This window comes from Geotrypetes seraphini, chromosome 3 (genome assembly GCF_902459505.1).
Source record: "Geotrypetes seraphini chromosome 3, aGeoSer1.1, whole genome shotgun sequence".
NCBI lineage: Eukaryota > Metazoa > Chordata > Amphibia > Gymnophiona > Dermophiidae > Geotrypetes > Geotrypetes seraphini.
Window position 1 is genome coordinate 208,075,541 of NC_047086.1, and position 20,649 is coordinate 208,096,189.

The 20,649-nt window shown below is 44.5% G+C and overlaps 2 protein-coding genes across 5 annotated transcripts in view; one reads left to right on the forward strand and one right to left on the reverse strand.

Annotated features, from left to right (window-relative positions):
• AGAP2 (ArfGAP with GTPase domain, ankyrin repeat and PH domain 2) overlaps positions 1–20,649 on the forward strand; it is a 526,417-nt gene that overhangs the window by 83,097 nt on the left and 422,671 nt on the right. The gene's annotated exons all lie outside the window — the stretch shown is intronic.
• LOC117357586 (40S ribosomal protein S2-like) lies at positions 13,977–14,621 on the reverse strand. The gene has a single exon (XM_033938403.1). It carries the CDS (start codon positions 14,578–14,580, stop codon positions 14,002–14,004), a length of 579 nt encoding a protein of 192 aa, XP_033794294.1. The 5' UTR covers positions 14,581–14,621; the 3' UTR covers positions 13,977–14,001.

The following is a 20,649-nucleotide window of genomic DNA, read 5'->3' on the forward strand; positions in this document are numbered from 1 at the left end:
TCACACATTCACTACTCACTACTGTCTGGATGCCTTCTCCAGACGGGATGGGTACTTCGGCCAATCTGTGTTACAAAATCTATTTTCCTAATGGCCAACCATCCCTCCTCCCTCTCTGTTAGCTTGGAGGTCACCCATATGTTAAGAATATGCTGCCTGCTTGTCCTGGGATAAAGCACAGTTACTTACCGTAACAGGTGTTATCCAGGGACAGCAGGCAGATATTCTTACGACCCACCCACCTCCCCGGGTTGGCTTCTTAGCTGGCTTATCTTAACTGGGGACCACGCTCTCCTCCGTCGAGCGGGAAGGCACCCGTGCATGCGCGGTGCGGCCAACTAGAACTTTCTAGTTAAAAGTGTCCGTACCAGGGCTCCGTCGGTGACGTCACCCATACGTTAAGAATATCTGCCTGCTGTCCCTGGATAACACCTGTTACGGTAAGTAACTGTGCTTTATAGGACTTAAAAGGATTGGCTGAAGGGGGCAACCACGGCTCACTGCTGAGGAAAACAAAGTAAGCTAGTTTGTGTGGGAAAAGCACCTACTAGCCTAGAAATACTGGGACAAAGAGGAGGTCATTACAGAGCCCTGAATAAACCTTCAGAAAGGAACCAGAAACTCTTCAGCTGACTTCCAGTCTCAAACTATAAATGGCTCCAAATTTGCATCTTGGAGTTGCTGGATGATAACATGTCATGAGGCACAGAATGATCCAGCTCTGTTTAATGTTTAAAAGGCGCTTATGTGCTGCACATCTCATCAAGTTTCAAGTTTAATAATAAATTTGATTAATCGCTTAATTTTAATTCTAAGCGATGTGCATATTAAAATACAGTGTTAGGGAGACAAAACAGTGCATTACAAAAACAGGGTCTTGCATGGTAATTAACAAACTCAACAAAATTAAACACAAAAGGATAAAGGGGTAGAACTACAAATTATTTGAAAGAAAGCAATTCATTTAAGGAAAAAAAACATAGGGAGGGTAAAGTTAAAAAAGCTTCAATAAAACGATGAGTCGAATTAAAATTGACTAAAATAACTAATTTTCGAATGCGTCTTTGAAAAGAAAACTCTTCAATTTACTTTAAAATTTTTCCAAATTATATTCTTCTCTCAAATAAATAGGAAGAGTATTCCAGGTTTGAGGTGCTGTAACGGAAAAAATGAATTGTCGCCTTGTATTGATAATTTTGAGGGAGGGAACCGTTAGTAGGTGCTGTTCATTGGATCTCAGTATTCTTTTAGAAGTATATGGGATTAATAATTTATAAATGAAAGCAGGAGTTTTATAAAGTAGAGATTTGAATGTTAGTAGGCATAATTTATATGTTATCCGGTAAGCTACTGAAGCCAATGTGCTTTTTCAAGAAGAGGTGTTACATGGTCGTATTTCTTGGCTTTTGATATGAGCTTAATAGAGGCGTTCTGAATAATCTATAGACGTTTGATTTCCTTGTGAGTCATAATTCTCTATGGTTAAAAATATCACATACCGGTACATATATTTATATACAGAGCAAGAAAACAAACAAAAATAAAACATAGATCAAATAACATTAAAAATGAAATCAATTCAGCCCCTATCTCTGCAAAAAAAAAAAAAAAGGTTTTCACATTCTTTTTAAAATCATTCAAATCACTGCCCGATTGCAGATCTAAAAGTAAAGAGTTCCACATTCTTGGTGCTGCAACTGAAAGACTAGTACAGCATTAATATAACACAATGTAGTGAAATAATTTCTAATCAACTCTGCACGCATTTCTGATAGGATGATAGAATCACAGTGAATTAGTCAAAGGGATAGGGTAAAAAAAAAAAAGACATAGGGGGTGGGACTTGATATACTGCTTTGCATATTTTAGACAGGTTCTTATTTTTTACCTGGAGCAATGAAGTTTTAAGTGACTTATCCAGAGTCACAAGGAGCTGCAGTGGGAGTTCACAACCTCAGGGGGTTGAGGCGGCTGTTCTAACCACTAGGCTACTCCTCTACCCACAAAAGGGGCTGATGTTCAAAGCGATTTAGTTGGCTGCTGACCTCTAATTTTCAGCAGCCCTTAACTGGCTAAGTGCTGCTGAAATTTGCAGATAGCACCGAACTCAAAGCCAGCTATGCCAGGGGGTATTCCTGGGGTGGTGTCAGCATTTGGCCACTTAAGAGCTGATATTCAGCCCTTAGGCAGCCAGGTTTAGCACAAAAATGGGACTGTATAAAAGTCTGCCTTTGATCACTCAAGGCTGCTTAAGTGCTGAATATTGATTTAAGCAGCTGTGTATTAGCCAGCTTAAAAATAATTGGATATTCAAAGCCAAAGCCCAGATAGAGCCTGGCTTTGAATATCAGAGAATAACTCCATCATCTGTGAACAGCAGATCCATAATAGCTGGAATAGCAAAAGCAAGACTTTGAATTTCACATGAGCACCCAGTGGGAGCCAATGCAAAGATGCTGGCACTGGTTTCATGTGCTCCCACAGTGGGATTTGGTTAAGAAGTCTCATCACAGCATGTTGTATCTTCTGCAAAACTCTCTTTGTAGAGTCAGGCAACCCTAATTACAGGGCATTGCAGTAATCATTAGTGGAGAGTGCCAACTGCTGCAACACTGTATGAAATTCATTAGCAGGAAGATAATGGTGTAACCTAAGTAACAGAACAAGAAACAACAAAATCCACCCAAAAAATTCCACAGGGAGAGCAAGAAGGCAGGTACAAATGAAACAACCGTGGAACCGATGATCTTGATCCAAACTTTATTCAAAAAGTTTTGGTATACAAGGTGCAGTCCAAAAAACCAATACAAAAATATACAATAGATCAGGGGTGGTATAGACCCGAAACGGTCCGTGTTTCAGTTAGAAAATTACCTTCTTCCAGGGTTTGGAGCGCTATGAACCACAAATAATGCTTTCTGCGGACTAGGTGGATACGCTTATTCAGCAACACTGTTTTGATTATTAGCATTTCATTCTTTGTGGTTCATAGTGGTCTGGACCCCGGAGGAAGGCCATTTTCTGACTGAAACACGAACCGTGTTGCGTCTATATCACCACCGATCTACTATGTATTTTTGTATTGGTTTTTTGGACTGCACCTTGTATAGCCAAACTTTTTGAATAAAGTTTGGATCAAGATTATCGGTTCCACAGTTGTAACCTAAGTAACATCGTAACTTTAAAAAATGATTTCTCAAATGTAGTAACTTAAATATATGGCCTCTTTTACAAAGCCGTGCTAGCGGCCTCGAAGCCCATAGAGATTTAAAGGGCTTCGGGGCTTTTGCTGTGCGGCCTTCTAAAAGAAGCCGATAGTTACTGATTATCTAAGACGATACCTCAATAATGTACTTCCAAACAGGTTTAATGACATAAGAATAAACTGTAAATATACTAGTAGGAACCTTAAAATGAGTATCCTTTGTTATCACCAATACCTTGTGATTTCTGGTAATTTAAATATAAACCATTAACCCACAACCAGTCTGACAGAGAAATGAAGGCAGTTAACAAGAGGAACAATGTGACAGAAACATTACACCTACAAGAGAAAAATATCATTGTAATCTGCTTACATGTAGAAAAATAAGCCCAGCTTCAAAATCATATCACACAATACTGTAGATGCAAATACAGATTAATGAGCTGCAGACAACTGATCCCTGAGGAACATCTTTTGAGTACTACATAAGAAATAGGAATAGTATGAACACAGTACACGATACTAAATATGGATGTGTATATGTATATATTTATATGTATGTATAAGAAGGTATAATATGAATAAATATATAATATATTTTATATAGGTATGTACAAGTAGGTTGTATGAGCAGGTAGATTGATTATATATTACTAGTCTTATAGCCCGTTACATTAACGGGTGCTAGAATATATGTGTGTGTGTCTGTGTTTATTTATTTCTCTCTCTCTGTCCTTAGCCGCTTTCTGTATTTCTGTCTTTATTTTTCCTCGGCTGTCCACCCATTCTCCCTTACTTTTACCTTCTCTGTGTCCACCACCACCCCTTTACTGCTCCCCTTATCCAGCAGCAGCCCTTCTCCCTTTTTTTTAATCTCCCCCCCCCTTTCCATCAGCACCTCTTTCCTGTCCCCCTGTCCAACAGTAGGCCTCCCTTCCTTTTTCTTCCCCCCCCCCCGTCTCTTCCCCTGTCCAACTTTTTCTCCCCCCCCCGGTCTGTTCCCCTGTCCAGCAGCACCCCTTACCTTGGGTCTGGCCTCCCGACAGCCGCCGCAGCCTGAAGCTGCCGACAGCTGCCGCGGTCAACAGTCTCCACCTGCATTGCTCCCGCCACGCCACTCACCGGCCCGTTGCTCTCCACCAGTGATCCTGCCATCTTGGGAGTGCCGAGCGGTGACGGAGGCGACGGGTGGATTAGCCGCTGGAGGAGGAGACTGGCGGGGAATGGAGAACAGGTTCAGGGCTGCCAGGGGGGAGGGAAGAGGGGAGGAGTGAGCCCGGCTGAGACTGGCAGGAAGAAGAAGGCGGGGCAGGTGAGCCGCCACCGCGAAAAACTTTAGTGAGCCAGCCAGAGCGTGAGTGCGGGCCATTGTAAGCTTGCATGTGCACTCTTGCCGGCCACGGACATACGGATCATGGAACACGCTGGCAAGAGTGCGCATGCACGGCTAGCATTTTATTATATAGGATAGGCGGAAATGAGAAAGTGGATTGATTATGGTTTAAGAGGGCTGTATTGAGAACCATCTCAGAAAATGCCAACTCTGTATTGTAACACCTTTACAAAAGCACAAGTATTGATTAAGATTTAATAATGTATTGATTTTGGTTTAATGTATTGAAATCATCCCAGGAAACAAAACTCTGTATTGTAACACCATTACAGAAGCTCATGTATTAACACCATTACAAAGCTCATATAAACTGCTCTGAATGGATTCCCTCAGTCATTAGCAACAGTATAGAAGCTTTCAATAAACTATCAGACAAATCCTCACCTCACCTGTCAGATACAAATGAAACCAAATTAAGCACAACACTCGTAAGACTTTAGGCCTTCAGCCTATCTAGTAAGATTTCATGAAAAACAGCATTAAAGGCTGATGAAATATGTAAAAATACTGCAGTCACAGCCTTTTGTCAGTCCAAGGTTTCATCCAGTGGTCATTTGTAAATATCATTAATGTTTGCATGCCGAAATTCTTGTAATACATCTGTTCCCTCAATATGTTGCTTTAACTGTTGATATATATATTTTTTTAAATGTGATTAACTTGGCCAAAAAAAGGCAGATGTACTAGGACAATAGGAATTAACCTCAGCCTTGTTACCATCTACTTTCAATAACTGACAATCTGAAGCTGTCTTCAAACTGAAGGGCATTCATTCAGACTGGGCCACAATGGAGCTCATAATATCTGGAAGGCCTTCATGGCCCATACTGCTCAAGGATCATTAACTTCAGAACTGGAAAGTTATATTCCCAGTTGTCTGAGAAATATGCTGCTTAGTCATGGGTGCAGATTCAGTCCAGTCCTCCTCCACAATTTGCTTCACTGCTTCCCTCTTAGCCATCATGACATTATGTGGATCCATCCCTTGCATTTTCATCTGTACATAATCAGCAAAATTCTTACTAGAAGTCTGCCATTCTTTCTCTTTCTTCTCATAATGACGCTGACATTACATGGTCATTGGTGATGGCATACCTAGCCCAGATTCTTATTCAAATGATGATGTCAGCAGCAGCAGCATGTAATGTTTTACTTTTGTTGAAGAAGTGGATGGACTTCCTTTATAATGTTTTATTACTTTAGGTAATAGCTTTCCAAAATTAAGATCCGATTGTTTAAAAATCGTACTGGGGCAGCTGCGCAAAAATATATTTTGAGAGCATGCAAATTCTCCTTTTACTTTACCCCCCCCTCCTCCAGAATCTAGAACAGACCTTACTAACATTTAAATGCAAATATAGGTTAGAGCAGGCTGAAAAGGCTTTTAAATATGAATTGATGATGGAAGTATTGCTTTCATAATTTCTAAACAATGAGGCATCGTGGTCCATTGTGTTTGATAATAGATTCTACTTGAAAGAACTTGTGCTGCTGCAACAGAATGCTCATGAGCTGTTTTCCAGAGAGAAAGGCAATTATATAATTACATTATTCAGGTTAGGCAGTTTCTCTTGTAGGCTAATTAAGGAAAGGCACAGGGCAGCTTAGCAGAAGCTGTAATGCAGTTTCTCAGGATAGCCAGACAATCAAATACCAAAACACTGTTGTGCATTAACCATGTGTGCCAGATCCAGAGTAGTAACCAAAGGAATGGGCAAGCCCAAGAGCTAGTCTCCATGGGCACGATTGGCCTGTTTTTGATCACCCATCGGGAAGGAGACAGGAAGTGTAGGAAGGAGAAAGGGGAGGGGCGCAGGCTCCAGGAGATATGGTGTAGGGTGGGTGGGCAGGGTATAGGAGATGAAAGGGAGCAACTTTATTAAATCTGACTTTCCTGCCGAAGGTGAGGAGCAGGTTAGGACAAGGTCGTTTTGGGAGGTGGGACACGGGTCTTTTCCCCTTTCCATTGGAGGTAGATTGTCACCAGCCCGCCCACCCTAGCTGGCATATAGGCAATAATAGAGGAATTCAGAGGAGGTTACAAGTCGCAGCTCACTGTATCCTGAAGCTGCAAGGTTATGCACTCATTGGGTGATGAGCGATATTGGGTCTTAAAGCTCACTGAGCAGTATCTTGAGGGTCAAGTGACCCAAAATGTCGTGGAGGTCCATGCCAACCTCAAGCCCTAGCTGTCAGGGCAGGGTCTGGGAGATATCAGATCAAAATGCAATGTGTTTTTTTGTGGTAGCTTGGTTGGGGGGTTTATGTTGGTCAATTATGTAATGTTGTTTCTGCTCAATAAACAAAGCTGCTGCCTGGTTTTACACCCACTGAGAATGTGTCTGTCTGGTCAATAACTAATTCTGAACATAAACAAAACCCAGTACCAGTGGCGTACCTAGGGTATGTGGCACCCGGGGCCCATCATTTTTTGACACCCCCCCCCCCCCCCTCATGGAAAAATTTTTTTTTTTTTTTTGCAATAACCATGAAATGGAATAAATGGTCAGAATAGAAACAGGCAGTGAAAATTTTCTTTTATTGAACCTCATTTATGTAACCATTATTCCAAACATAACATAACATAAATTATGTCGGAATTGTCATGACATCAGAAGTACATATGGAGTAGTTGCAGGTGATGCTTGGGACAGTTCTGATTATGTTAGTTTGGTTTTATGTGTTTTTTGAATAGAAGGGTTTTTATTTCTTTTTTTAAGGTTTTGTAGTTTGTGGTCGAGGTCAATAGGTTGTAGAGTTGGGGGTCAAGTGTTGCAGCTCGAATGGCTAGGAGGTTGTCGAACAGTTTTTTTCTTTTGACGTTTTTGGTTGGAGGGTGTGTGAATGGTGCGTGAGTTCTCCTATGTCTGTTTGAAGTGGATTGAATTATTTAGCTGAAGAAATTAGTTACCCCCCCATTCCACACACATTAATTCTCTTCCATTTTTGTTCCCATTATAAAAAAACACTGATAAGTTCCCAGGAAAAAAATACATTAAAATAAGAAGTGAAAACAAAGGCCCCTACAGATGAGAACATAACATAAGAATAGCCTAACTGGGTCACACCAATGGTCCATCATGCCCAGTAGCCCATTCTCATGGTAGCCAATAGTGCTGCCCGATTCAGAGAAAAATATTTCATTCGATTCGATTCACCCTGTTGAATCGATTTTTCGATTAGATTCACTGTTAATGACACCGCTTTTTAAGTTTAAACAAAGTATAACAATAAATTTCACAACAACAATAAATTTCACAAAGTACTTAAAAAAAAAAAATCACATTTTTCCATTAAAGCAGTTCTGGAGACATTTGCTTGAACAGTCTTTTTTCCCAGTCCATAAGCAAGCAATATGAAAAAGATTTCCTTAATTATCTACTCAAACATTTTTGCTATTTACTTTCATTGTACCTAGACTATTATTCAGTAGAAAAAATTTAGTTTGTTCAATCAAGCAGAACATTCACTCATAGAAGTCCAATGTCCACACAGGATTTGATTGAACAAACGATATTTTTTCTACTGAATAATAGTTTAGGTATACTGAATAGCAAAAATGTTAAAGCCACACAGAAAAGCAGTAAAAGTCAATAGGTTCTCCAAGTGGGAACAACCTGATGTCTCAGCACTTGAGGAAAAGACCACGTAATAATGTTTATAAGATAAATCATATAAATGATTATACTGAAGCAGGGTGTCCTCAGCGTGAGAGGTAAGCGAGAGGAGAGAATTCTCCAGTGCTTTACACAATAAGGCTCCTCTGCCTGCAGTGCACACCATCATAGGACACCTCAGGTGTGCTCAAATTAATCAATGTGATAAATTAAACAGTGATAAACAATTGGTCAATCACAAGAGTGCAAGATCAAACAGGTTGTTCCCACTCAGAGAACCTATTGACTTTACTGCTTTTCTGTGTGAGTAGATAATTAAGCAAATTTCTGATAGCCTACAGAACTGATTCTCACCTTCCATCCCCAGCCCCCAAGACTTACCAGACCCCCCCTGCCGATGCATTTACTTACTGCCTGAACTGGATATTAAATCGTGGGGAAGAGAGGAGAAATGCGGGGAAAGAGCCAGCCAAAACTAGTATTTGTTGCTGCTGAGTGCACCAATCCAGGGCAAGCAGACGCTTCCCCCATGTCTTAATAACAGACAATGGACTTTTCCTCCAGGAATTTGTCCAAACCTTTCTTAAAACCAGCTATGCTATCTACTTTTAACATAACTTCTGGCCACTTCATTTTTAAGCTTAGATCTTTCCTTCCAAACAGAGACCTTGCTAGATGTCAAATACAGCACAAGGTAACTTCACATGGACTTAACTGTGCAGGAAATGAATCTCCTCATACACCCACCATATAGTGCAAAAATGTGCAAAGGTCTGTTTTTTTCTTTCGATCACTACATAGCCTAATGCCACACAAGCAGCGCTGTTACAAACATATTCTGAAGGTCAATGCTAAGGTTGACAAAGTTTCCTTCCTTGGACCAGAAGGAGATACTGACAAACCACTGGAAGAGATTCTAAAACAACTACCCAGAAATAACACCCAAAGACCCACTCAGTGTGTGAACCAGTTGAGTGGAGTGGACTAACTGGGGGTGGAAATGGGCCCAGAGTTTGCTCAGCAGAATTTCCCAGACTACCTCTTCCTCTCAACACACTGACATGCTACCACCACCACCAACACTAGGAACACCTCACCGAGTATGCCAGCAATGCTTATAAACTTTATAAAACACATTATTATATTTTCTTATAAAGCATATATTTTAACTGAACTCAGCCTTGCCATTCACAAAAATAGAAAAGTTCCCATTTCAAGCTGTCTCATGTACACTTTTCAAATCTAACATATTGTAATCACAAAACAGAAAATAAAATTATTTTTTCTACCTTTTGTTCTCTGATCAATATTCAAATCTTGTTGGTCCCAGGCTCTTGTTGTCTTGCTTGCCAGGGTCTCCTTTCTCCGTGCTAACCATCCGTCTGCCATCTCTGTTCTCCCCTTCCGTTTCCCTTCCCTCTCCCGGAGATCTGGCATCTTTCCTTTTTTTTTGTCTCCATCCCCAGATTCACCTTTTCTCAACTCCCCACCACCCCAGGATCCACCATCTCTCCCTTTCTGTTCCCAACTATCCTCCTATCCAGTATCTCTATCCCCCCTCCACACCATCCCCTGTTTCCAAGTTCTCTCCCTTTCTGTTCCTTCCCTCCCTAAATCCCATTATGCACCATCTCTCTCCCACTCCTCTGTTTTTAGACCCATTATTTCTAACCCCCAAAGTCTGGCATATGCACGTATCTTTGAACCCCCCCTTCCCTCTCTCCCTCTGTGTACTTTTACACCAGGACCCCCCTCCCCCGAAGGTCTGTCCCCCCTCAGAAGGGCTACACCCCACCCCTGAAGACCTGCACCCCCCGAAGGACTTTACCTCCCACCCGAAGGTCTGTCCCCCTCTGAACGCCTAAACCCCACCCCTGAAGGCCTGCACCCCCCCCGAAGGATTGTACCCCCCACCCGAAGGTCTGTCCCCCCCTGAAGGCCTGCACCCATCCCGAAGGCCTGCACCCACCCCGAATGCCTGCACCCACCCCGAAGGCCTGCACCCACCCCGAAGGCCTGCACCCCCGAAGGCCTGTCCCCCCCCCTTGAAGGCCTGACCCCCCCTTGAAGGCCTGCCTGCTTGTCCCCCCTTGAAGGCCTATCCCCCCTTAAAGGTCTGCCTGTCCCACCCCCTTGTAGGCCTGTCCCCCCTTAAAGGTCTGCCTGTCCCACCCCCTTGTAGGCCTGTCCCCCCCTTGAAGGCCTGACCCCCCCTTGAAGGCCTGCCTGCTAGTCCCCCCTTGAAGGCCTGTCCCCCCCCTTGAAGGTTGGCACCCCCCCCAAAGGCCTGCACCCCCTTGAAGGCCTGTCCCCCCCCCTTGTAGGCCTGTCCCCCCCTTGAAGGCCTGCCTGCTTGTCCCCCCTTGAAGGCCTGTCCCCCCCCTTGAAGGTTGGCACCCCCCCAAAGGCCTGCACCCCCTTGAAGGCCTGTCCCACCCCCTTGTAGGCCTGTCCCCCCCTTGAAGGCCTGCCTGCTTGTCCCCCCTTGAAGGCCTGTCCCCCCCCCTTGAAGGCCTGCACCCCCCCTTGAAGGTTGGCACCCCCCCAAAGGCCTGCACCCCCTTTAAGGCCTGTCCCACCCCCTTGTAGGCCTGTCCCCCCCTTGAAGGCCTGCCTGCCTGTCCCCCCCTTCAAGGCCTGCACCCCCTTGAAGGTCTGCACCCCCCCGAAGGCCTGCACCCCCCCGAAGGCCTGTCCCCCCACTTGAAGGCCTGCCTGCCTGTCCCCCCCTTGAAGGCCTGCACCCCCCTGAAGGTCGGCCCCCCCCCTGAAGGCATGCACCCCCCCTGAAGGCCTGTCCCCCCTTGAAGGCCTGTCCCCCCCCTTGTAGGCCTGCACCCCCTTGTAGGCCTGTCCCCCCCCCCCTTGTAGGCCTGTCCCCCCCTTGAAGGCCTGCCTGCCTGCCCCCCCCTTGAAGGCCTGCACCCCCTTGAAGGTCTGCACCCCCCCCGAAGACCTGCACCCCCCCTTGAAGGCCTGCCTGCCTGTCACCCCCCTCCCCCTTGAAAGTCTGCCTGCCCGCCCGCCTGCCCCACCCTGAAGGCCTGATGCCCCGACCCACCCCGAAGGACCATTCGCCCCCCTGGCCTCCCCGCACTACCTATGAAGCAGCCGCAGCAGGATCGCGACGTCAGCTATCTTTGCGCTGCTTAGGAGCTGCTTCCTGCGCCGGGCTACCTTAAGCTACTGCCCCCCCCCACGCCCGAAGGACCGCTCGCCCCACTGACCTTCCAGCACACCTATGAAGCAGCCCGCAGCAGGATCGCGACGTCAGCAATCCCTCAGCTGCTTGGGCGCTGCTTCCTGCGCCGCGGTCCCGCCCCCTCCTCTGACGTCAGAGGAGGGACGGGACCGCGGCGCAGGAAGCAGCGCCCAAGCAGCTGAGGGATTGCTGACGTCGCGATCCTGCTGCGGGCTGCTTCATAGGTGTGCTGGAAGGTCAGTGGGGCGAGCGGTCCTTCGGGCGTGGGGGGGACTGAGCGGCAAGGCCGGGAACACCCCCTCAGGGCTGGTACCTGGGGCGGCCCGCCCCCCCCCCGCCCCCCCCTAGGTACGCCACTGCCCAGTACTATTATTCTCAAATAATACTCCAGGAAGTACAATCGATGATTGAAAAAAAAAATGTATACTCAGAGACCGGAAGACCAGTTTGGAGAACACCCCCATGTACTAAGTCTCACCATCCAATCATTGCATACTGCCTTCAAAATCTGGTGTACTTTCAAAAGAGATATTCACACTCATAAAGCTGTAACAGTCTTTAAAGCTGGCACTTATCTCATAACAATTTCCTGGGTCCATGGGGTCCTGGGGACCCAGGAAATTGTTATAAGTGCCAACTCTAAAGACTGTTATAGCTTTATGAGTGTGAATATCTCTTTTGAAAGTACACCAGATTTTGAAGACAGTATGCAATGATTGGATGGTGAGACCTAGTACATGGGGGTGTTCCCCAAACTGGTCTTCCGGTCTCTGAGTATACATTTTTTTTTTTCAATCATCGATTGTACTTCCTGGAGTATTATTTGAGAATAATAGTACTGGGTTTTGTTTATGTTCAGAATTAGTTATTGACCAGACAGACATTGTACTAACATGGAGGTGTTTCCCCAACTGGTCTTCCGGTCTTCTGAGCATACATTTTTTTCAATCATCGATTGTACTTCCTTGAGTGTTATTTCAGAATAATAGTACTGGGCTTTGTTTATGCTCATATAATTGTTTTCCCGGTCTTTTTTCTGAAACAAGTAGTTTATAATCTCCGTGCAATTTTTTTTAACTTAAGTCAATAATTAATTCTGACATCAAAAGAGTATTTTGAAGGGGTGGCAGCAGGGTCAGTCCAGATCTAGCTGTTAATACTGTGGATGCTGGCTCATGCCTTTTCAGTACTACTGTAGTTCAAAGTGAGCTGCATTAGTTGGCACAGGAATACAACATAGTAGTGTGTCATACTCCAAGATAGGAAGGTCACTATTGCTTCTGTTTTCTATAGCACTACTTAGATATATGTATTGCTGTACAGTTAATAAATCAGACAGTCCTTGCTCTGTGTAGCTCACTAACTAATCAAGATAACACAGACAAGTCAAAGGTTTCAAGTAGCATATTTATTAAAGAAAATATGGCTAAAACCAACAAGGTTATGATCAGGATGAGATGGGGGTTTAAGATTTATTTATTGTAATTATGTATGCATTCCAAAATTAACAAGAATCATGAAGACAAGCAAATCGGGCAGAGTTAATAAAAGGTAATTAAAAAAAAGAGAAAAAAGTATCAAAGCCAGCACTACCCTATTACTCGTAAACCTGAAATAGGGGAAGATCAAATAAGATAAGGGAACTGATGACAATCTGTATTTTCTTTGGGGGGGAGGTCTTTATATAAGAAAACATAATACTTAGAGAATACAAGAATGAAGAAAAAAGGAGGCAGATCATATCCAATTTGCAGTAGTTGACATACCCATTCAAGGAAGGCCCAGCATTCTTCTTACATCTAGCCCTGATGAAATCCTTTAATTGAATGATCTCATAAAGTTTAAATGTATTACCCTCCCATTTAATTACACATGGAAAAAATGAAACAGAAAACTAGCATCAGTAGAGGTACAGGCAACTTTTAACTGTAAAATTCCTAGCATCTCTGTTGTGTAACATTATGTAAATCAAGAACTATCCATATTTCATGGCCCAGGAAATCACTCTTAAAAAAATCTGAATCAAAATCCAATTCTAAGAGCAAAAGAAGCAATCAAAATGGATTGAGTATCCATCATGTCTTGGTCTTCAGGTTATGCTGTGAGGTTTGCAGTTTGTCTTTCTATACATACTACGAGTATATAACCCAGCTTCACAGGGAGAACATCTTTAAACTCGCCAGAGAATTTTTCTTTCTATGGGAAAAAGAGACCAAACGGATTTTCCTGCCAAAATTCAAATTGGTAACCAATAGACTTCCCTGCCTCATTCACCTCAAGCCCCAACCAATCAGGTTTGAGGATCCACTATATATTAAGGCAAACTGTAAACCTCACAGCATACCCTGAAGAAAGCCACAGCAAAGTGGCTGAAACGTCTACCTGACCAGACACAGTGAGACCTGGAAAACTGCAACAAGTATGATGCCAGCTGTGGAAGCCTAAGAGAACATGTGTCCTAACCTTATCTTGCTCCTATGCAAATCATGTTTGGAAATATGATCAGGTAAACAAGAGGACCTTAGCATCTTTTTGTTCCTTTCTAAAGTACTTTGACTCTTTTTTTTTCAGTTTTAGAATCATTTTAATTTCTGTCACAAGAAATATTTAGGAGGGTGCTGCGGTAGCGACAGCAGCTGCTTGGCTCCTCTGAACTGACACTCTTGTGGGCCAGATGATCAGTGTATTCCTGGTAAGGAGACTTGGTGAAGACAGTTTCCTTCCACAGATCAGGGGTCAAATAGCTGTAGGTCTTAGAGATTGCATCGAAGGTGGCTTTTGCAAAGTTTCCCAGTGTGGCTGTGCAACCCCTGGCTGAGGTGTAGCAGTCATCGATACCTGCCATCATCAGTAACTTCTTTGGGACTGGGGCGGAGACTATGCCAGTACCGCGGGGTGCAGGAATCAACCGCACTAGAACTGAACCACAACGACCAGTGACTTTGCAAGGAACAGTGTGGGGCTTGCCAATCTTGTTACCCCAATAGCCACGTCGAACAGGCACAATGGAGAGTTTAGCGAGGATAATTGCACCACGGATAGCTGTAGCAACTTCCTTAGAGCACTTAACACCGAGTCCAACATGTCCGTTATAGTCACCAATGGCAACAAAAGCCTTGAACCTGGTCCGCTGACCTGCCCGCGTCTGTTTCTGGACTGGCATGATCTTCAGAACCTCATCCTTCAGCGAGGAACCCAGGAAGAATGACTCTTTACGCTTAGTTGAAGGACTGTCCTTCAGAAATCAGTACAATATTCTTTTTTAGATTCAGTTGAGTCTCTGAAGACCCAACTCATGCCCTCCTAGATATTGCCAGACATGGTACCATAGTGGCATTCACTTACATGCCAGACTTGGAGAGCTGAGAAAATATGGAGAAAAGTGAAAACTTCTGTTCTTGCTGACTGCAACAACTGCCACCATTCTCTTGAAGTAAAGTCAGCACAAAAATCTTATTTTTCAGCTGATAACTTCATCTGTTAATTGCCCTAGGAAATCTTTCTATATAATATCAGTCTCCTCTAGTGCTAAATCCTATTCTGTTTCCAGCCAGATGCTATAGCAGACAATCACACAATAACTCCAAAAAATACTGCAAAAAGATACTAAATAGCAACCACATGAAGCAGTGAAAAGTCTAATAGACTCGCAGAGCGACCCACTCTGTCTAAAGCACCAAATATTCAATCCAAAATATAATATGTGGAGGAGGGGTCCTCAGTGTGAAGGATAAGCGAAGGGAGAAAATTCTTCAGCGCTTTACACACACTGGTGAAGATATAATAACCTCCACCTGCACACCATCATTGGACCCCTCCGATGTGCTCAAATTAATCACACAACAGTGAATGAAATAATTGCGTGATAAATTAATCACAACACTACAGTGCTAAAGTGAAGACAGAGTAGGACACTCTGGGAGTCCCCCAGCCGACTTCTAGGTGAAAAAAAGCAAACTTAGCTTGATGGCATGGTCTGAGAGGCTGGAATCAGCGGTAGGGCAAGAGAAAACCACCGCCAGGGTCAGGTTCTACCAAGTCCGGTTTCGGAGACTCTGGGTCCCTTCTTCAGGAACCTGTTGGACAAGACGGACAGCAATCATTCGACCATGAGCGGCACAAACGCAAGCCAGTCGGTGGGAGGGAGGAGGAGCTAGCAGACAATCAAGCATTATACTTCATTACTAAAGTAATTGGCATCAGAATGCAAGATGGACTATGGAACTTCTGGAGGACCATGAAAACCTTCCTCTTTACAAACCCAGCACCTTAAGGTCCCACTCCTACAAGAACTCAGTAGCTCCATTAACCGACCCTAGAACTCAAATGCTATTTAGTGTAACCCAAATGTACCATCTACTGTAAATCACATGTGTATCTCTGTCTACATGAATATGTTATGTCTGTCTTGTCTTGACCTATACTGTGTATGTGTACATCTATTACCTGTTCTGGGCTCCTTTGGGAGGACAGGCTAAAGAAATGAACAAATGAATAAATCTGCAGTGGCTTCTCTCCATTCTCTAACTCTGCTACTGTCTCTACTTATCTTCCAAGACCAGTCCACTTGTCACCTGATTTGATTACCTGAATGGATTCTCTATTTCACATTATCAACATGTTTTCCTGAACTTTTTCAATCCAGCCACAAACCTTTCCCTATCCAACTTGGTAACTTCAGCCAGACTCACTACATGTGCTGTAGATCCTGTCCCTTGTAAGTGGATCAGGAAGCCACTGCTTGGCCTATTACTCTTTGTCCTTACAATCATTAACCATAGCCTAACTTCTGACATTGTGTCTGACAGCTGGAAGAAGGCAATGGTCCCTCCAATCTTGAAAAACCTAATTCCAGCCAATTAGTGCCCTGCAGAATCTCATCAGGGTGTGGTCTTCTTAAATAGGATAAATTCCAGGCCTGTCACTGGCCTTCATTAGGGTTACCATCAGTGTTCCCTCTAAGCGGGCGGGTGTTGTGAGCAAACTTTTTTCACCGTGAGCCAAAAATATCGGGCGCCAGCAAGTTATGAGCCAACTCGCCCGATTCTCCTCTCGCCGCCCTGCCATCTGCCGTACGCCTCTTCCGATCGTGCGCTGTGACGAGAAACGTGTGCGCTGCGATGTAATATTTTGTACGCCAGCGCAGCTTAGCGGGAACACTGGTTCAAATGGTTTTATTTATTTCCCAAAATTTATTTTTGTTATACGCATTGAAAATATTTGATATTGCGTTTAAATCAAAATCTCAATAAACTTGAAACGAGTGCCCGTGAGATTGTGGGAGGGTTAAATACTCAAAACTTAGAAGTTTTTGCTACGCCAGCTTTCTGGTATCTTTACATACAGTGGCGTACCTAGCATATGTAACATCCGGGGCCCATCATTTTTTGGCACCCCCCCCCATCTGTAAGAAAAACATGATTTTTAGTAACAAACCACACGTCACACATGAGTACCTAGGAAAAGGCAGCATCTTACATATTGCAGTGAGCAGTACATCAATACACCCATTGTAAAACTAAACAAGCCAGACCAGCACAGATCAATCCTACACCGTCAATCCTAACAGAAAACCATGTCTTTCGAACACACAGAACACAGAAAACACCTTCGCCTAGTAAGGAATATGTAATCACAAACTAACCCCTCCCTCTTTTACAAAACTGTAGTGTGGATTTTAGCTACGGAGGTAACAGCTCTGATGCTCATAAAATTCTGAGCATCAGAGCTGCTACCACCAAGGCTGGTGCTAAAAACGCTTCACAGTTTTGTAAAAGGGGGGATAAAATAAAAATACATAGACAAAGGTTAAATTGAACCAGCAAGAAGCTGGACTCTGCATACAATGCTTCACAGAAACAGTGACACATGTCTCCTAAAGCAATAAATAAATAGAAATTTTTTTTCTACCTTTGTCTTCTGTGGTTTCTCCTTTCCTCATCTTCTTGTAACTCTCTTCCTTCCATCCACTGTCTGCCGTCTCTCTTCCCCTATATGGCATCTTCTCTCCTTCTATGCCCCTTCCAGAAACTGTATGCCTCCCCCTTCCATCTCTCCTTTCACCCCATTGGTCTGGCATCTCTCTCCTCGCCTTCCCTCTCCCACACCTCTCCTCATAGTCTGGTATCTCCCCTTCCCTGATTCTCTGGCATCTCTCTCCTTTCCTTTTCTTCCATCTTTCGCTCCCCCTCCATGCTCTCACATCTCCCCCTTCCTTTTCCCTTAGACTGGCATACCTTCCTCCTACGCTCCAAGCCCTGGCATCTCCTTTAATTCCCTCCCTCATCTTCCTTCTCCCTCCAGCTGGGTACCGCAACCCTCTTCCCTGCAGCTCTGCACTTCCCCACAATTGCCATGCTTCGGTTCCTCTTCTTCCTTCCTTCCTCCCCCCCCCCCCCGCGGGATCCTGCGGCACCATCAACTCTTACTCCCTCTAATGTCGGCCCTGCAGCTCCAGACTTCCTCGCACCTTCTCCCCTCCCCCTTTGGATCGCTATTATTTTAAATGTTATAGCCGCGGAGCTGTATCCATCAGTGGAGATGTCTAACCTCGGCCTGCCCCGGAACTCTTACTGCAGCAGCCGCCCGTCTAGGCAGGAACAGGAAGTCACTGTTGCAGTAAGAGTTCCGGGGCAGGCCGAGGTTAGACATCTCCACTGATGGATACAGCTCCGCGGCTATAACATTTAAAATAATAGCGATCCAAAGGGGGAGGGGAGAAGGTGCGAGGAAGTCTGGAGCTGCAGGGCCGACATTAGAGGGAGTAAGAGTTGATGGTGCCGCAGGGTCCCGCGGGGGGGGGGGGGGGGGAGGAAGGAAGGAAGAAGAGGAACCGAAGCATGGCAATTGTGGGGAAGTGCAATCCCCCCAATGCGTCCCCTTACCTTACCGACGCGTGTGTGCGCTGTGAAGAGAAACTTTGCGCTGCGATGTAATATTTTGTGCGTGAGCGCAGGCCAACGCAGCTTAGCGGGAACACTGGTTACCATATGTCCAGGTTTCCCTGGACAAATCTTCTTTGTAGGCAACTATCCAGGTGTCCAGGCAATTTTCCTAAATTGGGGAAAGGGTTCTAATCATTTATCCAGGTTAAAAAAACAACAACCAGTGGAATAGTCACAAGCCCACCCACTTTGGGATCAGCATAAACCACCCAACCTCCCCCCTCAGTGCAGCATGTCTTCCTCTCCTCCTGGTACACTGGCACTTCCTCTCTAGTCCCTTCCTCCTCCTCCTCCCCCTCATTCAGCAATCCTCCAATCCTCAGATACATTGTCAAAAGTGTCAGTGATTGAGATACCCGCTACCGATGGATCCTGAAGTCTTTTTTCCGCTTCTGTGATGCAATTTCCTGTTCCTGTGCAAGTGGAACACAATAGAGAGGACTTCAGGAGCCGGCCAACAGTGGATGTCTCAATCACTGACACTGCTGGCAATGCATCCAAGGACTGGGGAGGAAGGGGGAAGGAGCGAATAGAAAGAAATACCAAGCTTCATTCAAAGGAAATATGTTGCTCCCATGTGGCAGGGAAGGAGAGAGGAAAGAAGGAAACAGATTCATGAATTCAGGGGTGGCAGCTGGCAGGGAGATTGGATGAGAAGGGGTGGGTGGAGTGGAGAGAACAGAGACATTGGATGAGGGAATAGGGAAGAGAGGATTAGAGATATTGGAGGCAAGAGAGAGAGATTGATGCTGGAAGGGAGTCAGCAGAGAAAGATAGAGTGACAAAAAGAAAGTTACTGGCCCTGGTGCAGGAGGAAGGGAGTAAGATGAGGGACAAGGACACAAAGGGGTGATGGGGACAAAATGCAGAGGTTGAATGTAGGGGAGGGATACAGAGGGAATGATAGTGGACATGGACAGAGAAGAAATGTAAAATAGAGCAGAAGCCTTGGAAAGAGTGGAAGATTAATAGGGCTCAGGGAAGGGGAAACAGAACAGAAAATAGATGGTACTCAGGAGTTGGGAGATCAGTGCAGAAAATGGTTTTGACTCAGGGATGGGGTTAGAGGAACAGAGATTTGGTAACTGAATGGTAAAATGTTGGGGGGGGGGGGGAAGAAGGGAATTATGGATGGAAAAGATGATGAGGGAATTTTGATGGAGTGGCGAGGATCTGGCCATTGGTAGGCATGAGTGGGGCTGTGAATTGTGAAATGGTGAGTAAGAGAAAGGAGATGAAGCATGGAGAAAGGCTGAAACGTAATGTGAATGATCTGGAAGACTGGAGAGTGGATGAAAGGCATTTTAAAGGGAAGGTGGAACTGAGGGGTATGAGAAGAAAGAGTTGAGTAAGGGTAGAAATAGTGTTAAATGGTGAAAGAGAGACAATAGGAGATGGGGTATATGGTAAGAGATAGAAGAATGGCCTAGAGCCAAGGGAAGGAAGGAGAGACAGGGATGGAGCTGGAGCTAGTGAAGGAATGAGTGGGTGAGTACAGAGGGAAATGAAGATCTAGGAGTGGATGAAAGATGGGAATAAGAGACTGGGGAAGGAAAGAGGGGATGAGAGGGAGATAGAAAAAAACTGGGAGTAGACGAGAGGTGAAAATGAATAGACTAAGAAGAGGGTGAGAGAAAGAGAGAATGAGGGTGTGCTGTGTTCTTGCAAAATGTTTAGTGAGCAGAGTAGTAGAGTGTAAATTTTTTAGGAGTTGTCACGTATTATTTGTTATAATTTGACTATGTATGTTTTTAGTGGAACCCACTCAGAACTGTGGATGTAGCGGGATATAAATTTTTAAATAAATAAATAAAATAGGTGAATATAAAGGCAGAAAAGAGAAAAAAGGATTAGTGGCAGACAGATGTAGAGAAGAAAAAGAAGATCAGAGAAGAAATGGAAAGGGAAATCTGGAAAATAATATAGGAAAAAACTGACACAAGGAAACTGGAAAAGAGACTAGGACCAACACAATTCTGCATGTCAGTGAGAAGGCTGAGAGGATGGCATGAGCAGTGTCTATCAGTCCCAGCTTGCTGCTGGTGAAAACTGCTATTTAAAAGGTATGTGTTGAAAGGTCACTTTGGGAAGCCACAAAACTTAAAGACTTGAAGAAAGCAACAGGTTTTATTAGCATACATATGCGACTCCTGAGCTCCAAGCTGGCTTCAGAAGTCCCGAAAACAGGAAGTTATAGAGATATTTATACATTCTTCTGGCTATACAACTGAATTCTAGAAAAAACTTTTCACGTGTTACTTTTCTTAACAATCGTTGGTGCTAAGCTC